Source organism: Chenopodium quinoa, unplaced genomic scaffold (assembly GCF_001683475.1).
Source record: "Chenopodium quinoa cultivar QQ74 unplaced genomic scaffold, ASM168347v1, whole genome shotgun sequence".
NCBI classification, from domain to species: domain Eukaryota; kingdom Viridiplantae; phylum Streptophyta; class Magnoliopsida; order Caryophyllales; family Amaranthaceae; genus Chenopodium; species Chenopodium quinoa.
The window spans coordinates 4,216,566-4,232,382 of NW_018743285.1; the positions used below are offsets into that span (position 1 = coordinate 4,216,566).

The following is a 15,817-nucleotide window of genomic DNA, read 5'->3' on the forward strand; positions in this document are numbered from 1 at the left end:
TAATCTAAGGTAAGAATTAAACTTCCCCGACCCCTCATATACCGTAAATTTCATACAACTATGCAATGCACGACCAGATGTGATATACCGATGTTAACACCATGTAAAACATAAATTACTCATCATAAATAAGAACCATTCAATGGCTTTTCAATTTTGCCAGATTCCTATGTTTAACCCAAAAAAAACAAAATTACGAAGGACGAAATTTCCACTTGGTTGAAAAATAAAAGAAACTTGGCCACGAAATTTCCCACCTACCCATTTCGTACGGAGTATATGTTACTCCAGCACTACCAAGTTTATATTCAAAAATTTTATTATTAATTCCTCTGGTTTTTTAGAAATATTATTTTTTATATATAAAGTTTCAATTAAAATACATCACTGATCCGCTTTATTTATTCGTTATACTTTCAACCCTACTTAATGGATTAAAGTTTTGATTGATTAATCTCTCTATACTTTAAAAATTGTCTAAAAATCCGTAATATAAAAATGATGTATTTAAAAAACACGAAGAAATTGTTTTGATGGGTAAAGAAAAAGAAAGCATTAGGAGAAGAGAAACCTACTAACTACCAAGAAGTTAAGGTAAAATACAGTAAAGTTTGGTATTTGTAGCATTTAATTCCCTCAACTTTTAAATGAGGCAAAATGGTCCCTCAATCACTAATGACTTACTTTTTCAGGCATAAATTAACTGACAAAGCATAGTTTAAGGACCTTAGTGCATACATGAAAATAAATTTAATTTTTTTTAAAAGCAAAGTTTAGGGACCTCTAGCTGATGAGTTAGCATTAATTAAATTAGAAATGACAGTTTAGGGATCTATAGGGTGAGGTAATAATTTTAGGCAAAATGGTTTGTAACTCCACCTCGGCTTCAACTCCATTTGCAATTTGAACAATTTCAACGGTTTCAACAATGGTAGGGTTTGTTCCTCCTGTTGCAATTTCAACTCCATGCCATCAACAATGGTGGCATGCTATCTCTGCAATGTATGCAAGGTTACTTCAACAATCAAGGGCCAACACGAGGAGAATTTACTACCTTTATGATTATTTTTAATTTGTTTTTCAAATGGTTTGTTACTTTTGTAATGGGTTCGAGTAGCCCTAATAGTTTAAGTTGTCTTATGAAATTGAAATTGCCAATAATTTTAAGATACAATAATTTTAAGATACAATCTACTATACATAGAAAATGAAATTGCCAATAATTTTAAGATACAATCTACTATTGCCGATTTTGTTTCTATGAAAAATCATAAAACACGATTTATAAAAAAATTGTTATATTAAAAGCTATATATTAATATATTGATTCAACCATCGGCCCCTCTAACTTAAAAATCCTGACTCCGCCCCTGGTTCTAGCCAAGCTATGAATGATCCACATTGCTTTGTGTTTCTTTGTATTATTGCTTTAGATTCATCAACGAATGATTCCAGATTTTATGAAAAGTTTTCTAATTTTAATTTTTTAGATTTTAATTTTTTTTTTATTTATTTTTTGAATTTCATTTGTGTTTTAGTATACCTGTGAACACATGATTTCATATTGTATATGTAGAAGTGTAGCAGATAATTCATCTAATTTCACATTTATTTTATATAATTTCAAATTTAAATTCATATTATGTTAGCATTAATATTTTAAAAAAAAAAAAAAACCAACAAATCAGGTCCGAAACCGGATCGAACCTGATTTTTCAGGTCTGGATCGGAACCGGACCGGATGATTCAGGTCTGTTCTCCGGTCTTCAAAAACACACGATTTCGGTTTCGGTCCTATTAGGTCTCGGTCCGGTTTTGAACCGGTGTAAATCAGTGCATTCTGCAGTTGTAAAAAATAAATAAATAAATAAATAAATAAATAAATAGATATAAATAAAAATAAAAAGTTAAGGGATTAAATATGCTACAAATTTCAAAGTTGTATTTTACATTAACTCAACTACCAGGTGTTAGTTCCTCAAAAAAAAAAAAAAAAAAAAACCTACCAAGTGTTAGTCTTAAATAAGATAACAAGACTATATACCGTTAAGATATACTGTACAGTATACAAAGCAACAAATTAGGCGTAAACTAAGGCTAGTAATTAGGCAACAATATATACACTACCAATTACCAAACATAATAACAGAAAATATATTGTTAAGCCACAAACAATACAAAAACAACACTAGCTAGTTTCAAGTGACAAAGTTTCATCCAAATATCTTCTATGGATGCTAACAATGTGGCTCAGGGCAACACTACAATGCACCGCCTTATCGCGGAGGAAGGATCGGTGTTGATGCCGGGTATTCAAGACGCTTTCTCGGCTGCAATTGCTTCCAAAACTGGCTTGAAGGCCTGTATTGTCTCTGGCTATGGTGTTTCCGCTACACTACTTGGCTTGCCTGACTTTGGCTTGCTCACGTATATATTTCTATCCCATCTTTTCTTTATTCTATTAATCTAATTTAATAAATTCATAATTGCCTGGTTTAATGCTTTGTTAAACATGTTTAATTTAAGTTTTGTCTAACTGTTGTTTATCAACTAAGTTTTTACAAATCAAGATAAGTTTTTTTTTTCTTTTTTTTTTTTGTTAATGAAAGAATGATTTAAGCTTGTAATGGTCTAATGGGTACAATTAGCTTGCATATTTGTGTTAGATTAGAATGTACTTGTGGACATATATGTAATATTTGAGGAGGAAGATTAGATAAACTGGACACATTTGTTAAGATGCCATTACATATTTTGTGTAATTGGGAGAAAGTATACACTTGACCGTTATTATAAAGGCTTATCTTTGTAAACTTGTGTCATGTCCTTAATTGTGAGGGTTGATACGGTGGGATAACAATTTCATATCATAGGGAGTATTTTGATTTCTTTTGATCATTGACAACCAAAAAAAACTTGAAATCTTCTGCATAAATGCTCCATTCAAAACTAATTAACCTCTTACAAGCTCTTCTTAGATCTCGAAAAGACGAGTGTTTTCATAAAATTAACAACTTAGAAACTCAAAGTTCATAAAATGGTGATGAACTAACTTTGTTTATTTAAGTCCCAAAAATGATTATAGTTAATAATATTTTTAATTGAAATGTCCACTATGTGCATGTTATCGGAATTTCAACAAAATCCTCATGATGAACGAATTCAATTCACAACTATTAGAAAAGGTCATTTTGTTAGGTGACTTCCATTACTTATTAGTATTATGGAGCACATATTGTAGAAATACACCTTAATAAACTAATTTTAGCTTATAGATATTTTAACATTCATGATATTTTAAAAGTCAATAGAGATCTAATGTGTCAAAGCTTTATAACATGGAGTTATGGACATAGTTGAAACTCAAAGTAGGGCAACATTGACTTTTTTTTTTATCATATTATTGATCTAATTCGATTTCAATAGTATGTAAAAGCTAACATAAAAGGGAATTACTTTCTACTAGTAGTATCTAATTTTATCTTACACTCTTTTTTCTTTTTTATTTCAGAAATGGGCCTAAGTGAGTATACACGTTTATGTCTGGCTTTATGTCAAAGTCATCAGAATATGCAGTACCTTTTTCTAGAATTTGTGATTTGATGCAATTGCCTAATATAACACCAAATTCATTGATACATTATACTCGTACAGCTGTGGGGTTGGGGGGGGGGGGGGGGGTTAGCCCAGTTGGGGCTCGACATTTTAACTTTGTTGTTGAAAGGTGTAAACTCTGCCATTGAATTTTTGCATAATAATTTTCTCTATTTACATCATGTTATTTAATTATCACATAGGCGTTTGGTTCACGGAATATAGGTATGAGCTATGGGTTTAGAATGACTAAAACCCATACCAAATGTTTGGTTGTCAAAAGTATGAATTTTAAACCCATACCTCAAATCCATGAGGTATGGGGTTTAGAAACCTTGGGGGGTGGGTTTGACCCATTCCATTCCCTTAGGTATTAAATAAGAGGAAATAGTGAGAGATTTCATTCCAGAATTGAACCAAACACATGGTATTAATTATTAAGTTCCAACCCGATACCACATTAACCTCATTCCTAATTCCAAACTCATATCAGTCTGCGAACCAAACGCCCTTAAATTCATTTTAAAAAATGACATATTTTTAATCAATGTGGACTCGGAGAGATCGCCCGTATAGGGGTTGATCATTTTTACTTTGCTATTGAAAGATGTGAACTTTATCATTGAACTTTTTCATAAAAACCATTTCATTACTCCGTATAATCATCTCTCTCAGTTTTTTCTATTTACGGCTTGTTATTCGTGTACCTCTTAGATTAAATAAAAACAACATATGTTTTAATCAATGAGTTTTGAGTTCATACTACATCTAGGCACAGTTTCTAGCATAGAACAAAATTGATACTTCATATTTCCTTTTGATGAAGATGAAAAGGTGTCAATTAGTTTGTCTTTTACTTTTAATTGATGTATGATGAATTGATGACTAAATGTTATATAGGACCACGGAAGTTACACAAGTTACTCGTAGAATAACAGCTGCTGCCCCAGACTTGTGTGTCATTGTTGATGGAGGTAACAGACTAGTGTTCGTCATGTTTCATGTACCGCGATAATTTTTTTTCCAATGTAGCACTTACAGAAGATTTTTTGTTTTTTGTTGATAAGCGAAGACACTGGTGGTGGTGGTCCTCTCAATGTACAAAGGTTCATTAAAGAGTTGATCGGAGCTGGTGCTAAGGGTATCTTTCTAGAGGTAAATGGTTCTGCTTGTGTTATTCTTCGTATATAATAGCATAGGAAAATGATTTATAATCACTTCAAGTTTCGATTTAACAAAATGAAAGAATTTGTCATATTGTCCTAATGTCCTGTGTTCATAGACTAGCAGTACAATTGATGTAAATTGAAATAATGTTAACTGTATTGATGTAAATCTAAAAGCATCTGTAAATTTGCCTAAATGTTCCTTTAAAAAGATCCAAAGAGGCATAAACCTGCCTCTATGAAAACATATTTATGTAACCAAACTACACAAACGTAGGATTTAGTACAAGGTTGTAGTTGAATGCATATGTTTAATTATATGTCTATTTCTGTATCATAAGATATGGGGGTGATAAAATAACTTTTAACTTTCTTCATGACAGGATCAAGTATGGCCGAAGAAGTGTGGTAAATATCGGCATTTTCTCTATTTTATCAGTCTTTATATCGTAAACTATGATACTCTAGTCTCTATATCGATACTAATTCACTTTATCTTGTGTTTCTTTAGGCCATATGCGTGGCAAGATGGTAATCGCAAACTCGTCTCCCATTTTCTCTTATCTGCTATTAGTAATCTATAGTATATTCTGATACATTCAAAGCAATCAGAGTTAACAAATTGCTTTCTTTTGAATAATGTTACTATTATCAGGTTGTGCCTGCAGAAGAGCATGCAATCAAAATAGCAGCAGCAAGAGAAGCCATTGGAGATGCTGATTTTTTCCTGGTAGCTAGGACTGATGCACGGGCACCCCACGGTCTTCAAGAAGCTATTAGACGCGCAAACCTTTACACAGAGGTATATATAACCTTCTATACCAAAATTATAATTCCATTTCCTACATAATATATATTTTGCTTGTAAATAATAAGCCTTTTGCTAGTTCTCTAAATATCTCTATTATAGACTTTGTTACTGATTGAGATATAGTACATTTCTGAGTTTCAAATGCATTAAGACAATACCTTTGCTTCTATATTGTAACTACAGGCTGGAGCTGATGCCACCTTTGTCGAGGCACCAGCTAACGACGAGGAGCTCAAAGAGATTGTTAGGGTGTAAAAGGTTTGAGGATTGCTAACATGATCGAAGGAGGAAAAACTCCCTTACATACACCGGAAGAATTCAAGGAGATCGGTTTCCACTTGATTGCTCATCCACTCTCAACACTCTATGCTACAACCAAAGCTTTGGTTGAAATCATGAAGGTTCTTAAGGACAAGGGTACTACTAGGGATGATTTGGACAAAATCGTTACTTTCTCCGAGTTCAATGAAATGATCAGCTTGGAGTCCTGGTATGAGACGGAATCAAAGTTCAAGAACTTCATCCCTAAAGAGTGATTATGTTATTGGGTTTGCCAAATAATGCGGTTGAACTATATGAGCTCGAAGTCATATCATATCATACCATATGATATGGTCCATTACCACTTGTTACTATTGTACGAGTCATGAATTTGAGTATTGTTGCTTGTATGTAATTTTTCTTCTTACGTACTAAGAGAATAAATAAGGTAATCTAGTTAACAGCTTAACATAAATATCTTTGATTGAAGATTGAGTGATCAACAGAGCCTAGTATCAATGTAGTTTTCATTTTTTTGCTTTTGAAAGACATGATATAATTTATAAAAAGAATCAAAATTAGTAGAATATCATGATTTTGATAATAATCAAAAAAGTGCAAACCACTATTTTTTTTTTCTTAGGGTCAGTTTGACATGGTTTTTTAGGATTTTTTTTTTATTTTAATTTTTAAAATTTCTTTTTTTTTTTTGAAAAATTGATTTTATTTTATTTTTAATTTATAAAAAAACCCTTAGTTTTTAATGACTACCATTGTTAAAATTTATAAATAAAAAATATTAACCAATCACATAGTGACACGTTTCACACTTAACCTGTTAAACATGTTACCGATTCTTTATTCTATCTAAAGTAAATGCCCCAAAAATCCAACATATACATAATAACATATAATAATAACAGATATTAACATCGTTATTTTACTTTGAAAGGCGTGAAAATGTAAAATGTCAGGAACTTAAAAATGTAGGCAGTATATATAAGAAGTATACTTCTATATCAAGTGGATACCAGTAAGAGTTGGTTTAAGTGGTAAGCAGCTTTGACCTCCCTTAAGAGAGGTCTAGAGTTCGAGCCTCACCGAATGCATAAAACTCTTGTTGAGAGACTCATCCACCATAAGCCAGGTTTGCAACCCGAGTCTGGTCTGTAAGTGGACACAAAAGTAGTCATACTTGATACCACATGGTTTTAAAAAGGTATTTGATTGTTTTATAATTTGTAGGTTTATAAGATAATCTAGATGATCAATAGGTCAATTTATCAAGTTTAAGTAGTCTTAGAGATGAGCAAAATGGTATTATCTTATGACATACTTTATATTGCTAACATACATACATCATTATAAAGTTCTTAGATATTTAAGACCATATCTAAATGTTGAGACTTTCATTAAAACATACGAAGTATATTATTAGAAGTTGCTTCATAAGAGCATGAGAGAATATAACCAACTTATATTATAAGCTTGAACAACTACTCTCATTTTCAATCAAAATTTTGAGTGATCATATTCTAAGACTCAAATTATATAACCTTCCTAGTTTTTGATGTGTGCAGCCTAAACCCGTGTCGTAATGTCATCAATCTAAGTTAAGAATTACACTTCTTCCTCAAAAACCGGAAGTTTTCACACAATTTATATGATATATTAGTAACGGTAACAACTATGCATTCCACGAGACGTAGTGATATACGGATGTTAACACCAGGCCATGTAAAACATAAATTAATCATCATATGTAGGGACCTATCAATGGCTTCTTCATTTTGTCAGACTTTTGAGTTCATCCCTAAAAAACAAAATTACAAAGAACGAAATTTCCACTTGGTTCAAATATACAAGAAACCTGGCAACGAAATTTCCCACCTACTCATTTTGTATATGTTACTATTTTACTACAACACTACCAAGTGTTAGTCTTTTAGTCTTATAGTAGTATAAATAAGATAACAAGAATATATATTTATACATAAAAGTATAAAACATAAACTACTATATCATCTTTAAACTACAAAAACTCCAAAAACTTCAAGTGATCAAATTTCATACAAATGGGTTCTATTGATGCTAACAACGTGGCTCAGGGCAACACTACAATGCACCGCCTTATCGCGGAGGAAGGACCGGTGTTGATGCCGGGTATTCAAGACGCTTTCTCGGCTGCTATTGCTGCCAAAACTGGTTTTAAGGCTTGTTTTGTCTCTGGCTTTGGTGTTTCCGCTGCACTACTTGGCTTGCCTGACTTTGGCTTGCTCACGTATATTTCTTTCTTTCTCTCTATCTTATTTTATCAGTCTAATTTGTTCATTAATTGCTTATTTAATGCTTTGTTAAACATGTTTAAGTATTGTTTTATCAACTAAGCTTTTACAAGTAAAGATAAGGTTTTGTTATATATGGAAGATCGATTATAGTTTTTATAATGGTCTAATTAATCAGCTTGTATTAAGCTTTAAGTGGCATATAATCACATTTTTATGATGTTGCTACATATTTTGTGTAATTGGGAGAAAGTATAAATGTGACAATTGTTATATTAGGTTTATCTTTGCAAACTCGTGTCATTTTCTTAACTGTGGGTGGACACGATTGGATACAATTTTAGAATATAGGAGCATATTGGTTCTTTCAATTAGGAAAAAAAAAAAAAAAAAAAAAGCCTTAAACTTAAAAACTTCATGTAGTTCACCTCGTAGTATCCCTTACATTCTAAAGTAACCTCTTGAAAATTCTTATATCTTGAAAAGAGATGAATTTTCTTGAGATTATCAAAGAATTGCTTAATTCAATTACGAATAGCTTATAAACTCGAAATTTAGAATATGGCGATGAACAAATTATGTTTATTTAAGCCCCCAATAATCATTATAATTATCAAAATCTATTAATTGAAATGTCCTTAGTACAATGTATTCTCCGTATTTCAAAAACACCCTCGTGGTGAACAAATTTAATTCACAGCTATTGTAAATCTAGTAAAGATCGTGATTTGTTAGGTGGCTTTCATTATACTATGGAGTACACATTGGAAAATTACACCTAAATAAACTAATTTTAATTTAGTTTATAGATATTCAACTATTCAAATTTTTTTTAAAATCAATAATAGATCAAGACTATGTGTCAAAACTTTATGTAACATGGAGTTATGGACATAGTTGAAACTCAAAGTAGGGCAACATTAACATTTTTCTTTGATCATAATATTGGTCTAAATTTTGATTTCAATAGGATGTAAAAGCTGACAAAAGGGACATATACTGTACTTTCTAGTGTCTAATTTTATCTTACTATCCTTTTTTTTGTAAATGGGCCTAAGTGAAGTGAGTATACACGTTTATGTGTCTGGCTTTATGTCAAAGTCATTAGTATACGCTCCACCTTACTTTTTCTAGAATTTTATGATTTGATCTACTAGCCTAAGCTTAACACCCATTACTACAAAGTATGTGGGAGCCCAGCTAAATAGCATAGTTTATGGGCTTTAGAAACTAAACCCCGTTACTAGAAAGTTACGATACTTTTTTACCAAATTGTCAGAAGGTGTGAGCTCTACCATTAAATTTTTTTCATACTAGTCGTACCTCTAATTTTCTCGAACATGTTATTGAAGTACCTCTTGGATTCATTTATAGAAGATACATGTTTTGTTTACACTTTTTATGAAGATGAAAGAATGGCCAATTAGTTTGTGTCTTTTAGGACTTTTAATTGATATGATGACTTTATGTTACACAGGACAACGGAAGTTACTCAAGCTACTCGTAGAATAACAGCTGCTGCACCGGACTTGTGTGTCATTGTTGATGGAGGTAACAGACTAGTGTTTGTCATGTTTCATATACCGCAATAATATTTTTTTTTCCAAGGTAGCACTTACAGAAGGTTTTTGTTTTTTGTTGCGCGAAGACACTGGTGGTGGTGGTCCTCTTAATGTACAAAGGTTCATTAAAGAGTTGATCGGAGCTGGTGCTAAGGGTGTTTTTCTAGAGGTAACTGGTTCTGCTTGTGTTAATCTTCTGATGTAATAGCATAGGGAAATGACTTATAATCACTTCAAAGATTCAATTTTACGAAATGATAAAATTAACAGAAGTTGGCCTGGGATACTGTCTTGTGTTCATTGACTAACTCTACAATTGAAGAACATTGCTAACTGTATTTTATGTGGAGAATACCATACAATATTTTGAAAACTGAAAGTATCTTGAATATTTTATACCAAGATCAATGTATGAATTTCAAAGAGCAAAAGCCTATATATGTAGAATAACATGTTTAATTTATATAACTAAACTACACGAACATCAGTTAGAACAAGGTGCAGTGGTGGTTGAATTCTTATGTATAGTGTATGTTAATGTGTGTATTTCTGTATCATATAGCTTAAGAACTTTGAACTTTCTTCATGACAGGATCAAGTGTGGCCGAAGAAGTGTGGTATATATCGACATTTTCTCTCTTTTATCAGTCTTAATATAAATTGTTATCTATGGTATTCTAATCTCTATATCGATACTAATTTACTATATTGTGTCTTCTTTCTTAGGTCATATGCGTGGCAAGATGGTAATCGCAAACTTGTCTCACATAATTACTATATGCTACTAGTTTATTCTGATACATCTGGCTAATCCAAGCATATGAAAGCAACCAGGGCTAACATATTGTTGTCATTTCTAATATGTTACTATCAGGTTGTACCTGCAGAAGAGCATGCACTCAAGATAGCAGCAGCAAGAGAAGCCATTGGAGATGCTGATTTTTTCCTGGTAGCTAGGACTGATGCACGGGCACCCCACGGTCTTCAAGAAGCTATTAGACGCGCAAACCTTTACAGAGAGGTATATCATCTCTGATTCTAAAACATTCTTGAACTTGCAATTCCCCTAAAGATCTCTATATGGACTTTTGTCACATTTGTCGTGCTATAAATGTGTGGAAATTGGGTTAAGGAGGGGTTAACAGGGCTTTTTTCTTCATAAAAGACTGCATTATACACTTGAGTACTCAAACTTGTGACACATAATAATTTGGTTCTGAATGAGATTAAATCATGGTTTTGAGTTTCAAATGCATTGAGATGATATCTTTGCTTTTGTGGTACCTACAGGCTGGGGCTGATGCCACCTTTGTTGAGGCACCAGCTAACATCGAGGAGCTCAAAGAGGTTGTTAGGGATGTAAAAGGATTGAGGATTGCTAACATGATCGAAGGTGGAAAAACTCCCTTACATACACCGGCAGAGTTCAAGGAACTCGGCTTCCACTTGATTGCTCATTCACTCTCAACAATCTATGCTACAACCAAAGCTTTGGTTGAAATCATGAAGGTTCTTAAAGAGAAGGGTACTACTAGGGATGATTTGGACAAGATTGTTACTTTCTCTGAGTTCAATGAAATGATCAGCTTGGAGTCCTGGTATGAGATGGAATCAAAGTTCAAGAACTTCATCCCTAAAGCTTGATTATGTGCCAAAATATGGGATTGACCTATATAAGCTCGAAGTCATAACATATCATACCAGATCATATACTTTGTTATCACTTGTTTACTATTGTTTAAATTATGAATTTAGTATTGTTGCTTGTTTGATTTCATTACAGTTTACGAGTTGTACTCGTGCAGCAATGAGTTGAAATGTAATTTTTCTTCCTACTATCAAAAAAAAATAAAGTAATTTATTGCTACCAAATCTTGTTTATCTGTTAACAAAAATATACAGCATATTTTTGTCTAAGATGAGTAATATAATTTTGTAGTTTTCAGTTTTTTTTTTTGTTTTTGAAAGACATACTTAATAAAATATCGAACTTTTTAAAATCATCATGAAATTGAACAACAAATAGAAAAAAACAGATGACAAAAAACGAAAACAAATGGACCCTAACCTTTTTTTTTTTGGTGTTAGGACAAGTGATAAGAATCGATCCCAAAATCTGTTGAAACCGGAAGGAAAGTTCTAACCACTTAAGTTATCCCTCACTTTTATGGACCCTAACCTGTTAGTATCCTACTTGATTGGGTCAACAAGGGTTGAGTTTGCTTGTTAAGCCTTTTAAACAGGCAAGATCCGGTCAAGAAATTTGAGTACTTGGCCTGTTGAATTTCCTGACCATACCTGCCTGTTTGTAGGGATTAGGCCCGCCTTGCCCTCCAAACAAGCTTTGCACAATCCATAACATGGATAAATAAATACAAAGTATGTTACACGGTTACACTGCTACAAAGAAAAGCACAAATACTTTTTTTTTTTTTTTCCCTCAAAAGCAAACAGATTAGAGGTTTTTCCTGGTTTTGGTGGCTAGGATATGCGCCTCCTTGATTACAGACCTACTAACTTTAGAGAAAATAACAGAGGAAAAAACTACAACTTTACTGAGTATATCTCTAATTATCGGCTTGAGCTCCCTTTGTGCGAGGTGAGGTTGATTCAGTCCTTTGATGAGGTCTTCTGAGTCGGTGAGTACAGAGACATCTTGATCCACGCACTCTATGTTGTCCAGAGCAAACAAGGCCGCAAGAGCTTCCGTTTGGCTTGGTGTCATTGTGAAAACCGGCTTCCCTTTCTCAACAATCTTATGCCTGTCTTTGAGGATAATCCATCCAACTGCTGCCTTCCACGCCCGACTGTTATTGTTAGTCATCTTCTTTTTGGCCCTGTCTATGAGAATTGTTATTTTGTTGCTGCTAGTACTATTTCCTCGTTGCCATGTTCTGGTTGTCGCTTGTGAATGGCCAGAGTTGTTGGCGGCCGAATTCCTGACACAATTCTTGTTCCGCTTCGTTTGCTTAACAAGTCGACAGCTTGGGTTGACGTTTAGCTTGTCGGAGATGAGGTACGGGTCGATCCCAGGCATGTCGGCAGTTGAGAAAGCGAACACATCCCGGTTGTCCCGAAGGAGTTGGATAAGCTCAACTCGGATACTCAAATCAAGTCCAAGCCCGATGCTTACAAGTTTTTCTAGGTCTCCTTCGATCAACTCGATTGACTCTGATGATCCAGTTCCATTGCTTTGGAACCAGTTTCTTCATTATCTGGCCTGTTATCGATGTCAACAAGTTTTCCGGACTTCGGTTGGCTTTCTGAATCTGTTGCTTTAGAAGATGAGCCAACCTTTTCAGCCCCCACTAGCACTGCTTTTTCTTTGGGTGGGGTCCCTTGGGCCGAAGCACTTAGGCCTTTGTGCTTCTTAAGGCTTCGGTCCTTTTCTTTCTCTTTTTCATCTCCGTCCTTGTCCTCATGATGATCTTTTGAGGGTTTGACGGAGTTGTAATTGCATTTTCGGCGAAGCCTTCGTTAGAGACGTATATCATCAGCTGATGATACGTGGAGACGACTCCTTGGACCTGGTGTATCATGAGTTTTCCCATTATTACATTGTAGACCTACGGGACATCAATGACCAAGAATTCAGCCATGATATTCCTTGCTACTCGGTCTTTGCCGATGGTGACAGGAAGAGTGACTTTCCCATTAGGGTATGCCGAAGAACCGTTGAATCCAGTGACTGGGTAGGGCATTGGACTCAGGTTCTTGGTCTGAAGCTTGAGGCGGTCATACGCATCCCGAAATAGGATGTTTGTCGCACTACCGCCGTCCAGGAGGGTTTCCCAAACATTGTGGTTAGTGATCCCCTTTACAATGAACCAGCGGGTCGTCATCGGGGTGTGCTACCCCTCAGGAGTCTTCGGCTGTGAACGTAATGTTCGGAACCAAAGATTCTGGACCTCGAACTGAGGCGTAATTGATCTGGTGAGTCAGACTCCTTAGGTGACGTTTGCAAGCATTGCGGGAGCTTGTTCCCCTAGAGATGACAAGAATGTCAGGATTTTCTTTAACCTGTGGCTTGTCTTTCTTCTGATGGTAATCCAGCTACAGCCGAGAATCTTGCTCAGCTTTCGTTTCCTCGCGATGGTCTGCGAGGTATTTCTTCAAGTACTCTTTTCGGACCAGATCTTCAATCTGATCCTTCAGTTGGATACCCTCTTTGGTGTTGTGTCCATGAGCATCACGGAATTTACACCATTTGTCTTTGTTTTTTCTTTGGTGCTACAGTGGTGGCGCCCTTGGCTTTTTCCACCTCCCGTCGTTCTTCGTTACGCTGTAAATTTTAGCACGTGGAAGAGCGAGAGGAGTGTAGGATTCGTATCTCCCAGAGAAGGGGGTTTTCTCTTTGTTCGATGCAGGTGCCGAAGAAGGTTCTGAAGCTTTTGCCTTCCCTTTCTTCTTACCCTGACCTTCGGACTGATGTCCTTTTGCTATACCAGTCCCGGGTTGGGACTTGGTTTTGTTCCATTCCTCGGCTCGGATGTATTTATCCGAAGCGTCGAGGGCTTCCTCTAAGGTCTGCGGGGTGTGCATAATCATGAAGTCGAGAAATTTTCCCGTGTTCAGCCTGTTTTGCAGTGCGAAAACGGCCAGCCCTTAGTCCAGATTTGTGATTCTAGAGGACTTGTTGCTGAAACGGGTCAGGTAGTCTATAAGACTTTCTTCTTCCCCTTGTTGCAAGCTTATGAGCTCAGCTGTGGTTTTATCTTGGCGAGCCGTAGAGAATTTTCTTTTGAATTTGTGGGAGAGGTCTTCCCATCCGATGATTGACCCCTCTTCCACCCTCTTGGTGATCCATGCTTGTGCAACTCTGATCCCTTTAGAGTTGTAGGGAAGTATTTGCACCAGGTTGCTTCAGATCGAGGGTTCAGGTACATATGCCCCTCGTAAGAGGCTATATGCTCTTTCGGATCTGAAGTCCCATCATAAGTGATGTGCGCTTGGTTCTACGCTATTGGCACTTTCTCTTCCAGGATCCAAGAAACGATTGGAGACCTAGAAGGTGTCATTACTGCCTTTTGCTTGGTCCGAGCCGTTGGAACCTCGCTTCCCCCTCTTTGGGCGGTGGAAGTGGTTTTTGTCCTCGGCTGGGAGTGTACGGGGTAGGGATAATTTTCATGCGGGCATGTCAGGCGGCTGTGGATGCTCACCTCCCTCGAGCCGATACGTTCACATTTTGGTGAACAGTTTCAGGCCCCGTGAATGCGGTATTGCTGCTTCGGAAGCTTTTGGCTTCGGATTCCTTGAAGAACTATGGTTTTTTTTATTTCTTTTCAGCTCAGTCCTCCAAGTGTCCTCTTCCCAGTGCTCCTTGAGCTCTCTATGGGATGGAGCTCATTCTCCATCCTCGAGGTCTGTCATTCTTCTCAATCTTCTCGGCTGCTCAATTGTGTCAGTGTGCGTTGAGGAGACAAGAAGTGGAGTTGGCTTGTTTGCCTAGGCCTGCATGAACTCCATGAAGACCGCAAGGGCTTTAGCCACCTCCTCCAACGTGGGGCCCTTCTGAGGTGTCCCCTTTGGATAAGACTGTGAATGGCGACTAGGAGTCGGGCTCTTAGCATTTGAGTGGCTTGGCCGGTGAGAGCTCGACGGCTGGCCGGTGTTATGAGTGGGTCTTTTAAGTGAAAGCTTTCTCGAATGAGGCATCCTCTGAAGACGAAGAAGAAGGAGCACCTTTGTTTCGCGGCTGAGGAAGAAGGATTATTCCTCTTTGCGCTCTTAGCCATGTTGCTAAGCGGTTGGATTATTGGCTTGTTTATTACTGTCTTCCCCACAGACGGCACCAAATTGTTTCGGGTATAAACAATAGGTCCTTTGGCTGGACCTTTACAGTGGGGTGAAGACTGGACTCAGCCCAAGTGACGACTGAGACGAGGATTTCCTGCACAACAAACACACGTTAATTGGCCTCGGGGGTGGTGCCGAGGAAGGCCCTTCCGATGCCGAAGTTAGTATAGTGTTTTCTAAAGAGAAAAGGCTATGCAAGAGAATTTAATGCTTGAGGCGTAATGCAGACGAATTGAGAGTGAGAGAGGTTAAGGCTTTTATACCTTACACATGAGAGGAATGGTGGGCTCTTTAGTCCATATGGACTGGGACGCTTTGACTAACTTGGCATGCTTGTTAGAG

At 36.0% G+C, this 15,817-nt stretch overlaps 1 protein-coding gene and 1 pseudogene across 1 annotated transcript; both read left to right on the plus strand.

Annotated features, from left to right (window-relative positions):
* The first annotated feature begins 1,229 nt into the window (after positions 1–1,229).
* On the plus strand, positions 1,230–6,455 carry LOC110735800 (annotated as a pseudogene).
* A 1,349-nt stretch (positions 6,456–7,804) lies between these two features.
* On the plus strand, positions 7,805–11,551 carry LOC110735799 (petal death protein-like). Its single transcript, XM_021915983.1, has 7 exons — positions 7,805–8,113; positions 9,595–9,668; positions 9,766–9,848; positions 10,272–10,296; positions 10,406–10,425; positions 10,554–10,700; positions 10,970–11,551. Exons 1-7 carry the CDS (start codon positions 7,908–7,910, stop codon positions 11,321–11,323), a joined length of 909 nt encoding a protein of 302 aa, XP_021771675.1. The 5' UTR covers positions 7,805–7,907; the 3' UTR covers positions 11,324–11,551.
* The last annotated feature ends 4,266 nt before the right edge of the window (positions 11,552–15,817 follow it).

Coding starts and splice junctions, on each gene's coding strand:
- LOC110735799 (XM_021915983.1), top strand. CDS start 7,908: ATGGGTTCTATTGATGCTAACAACGTGGCTCAGGGCAACACTACAATG. Junction 9,849..10,271: donor CTAAGGGTGTTTTTCTAGAG/GTAACTGGTTCT, acceptor TCTTCATGACAG/GATCAAGTGTGGCCGAAGAA. Junction 10,701..10,969: donor GCGCAAACCTTTACAGAGAG/GTATATCATCTC, acceptor TGGTACCTACAG/GCTGGGGCTGATGCCACCTT.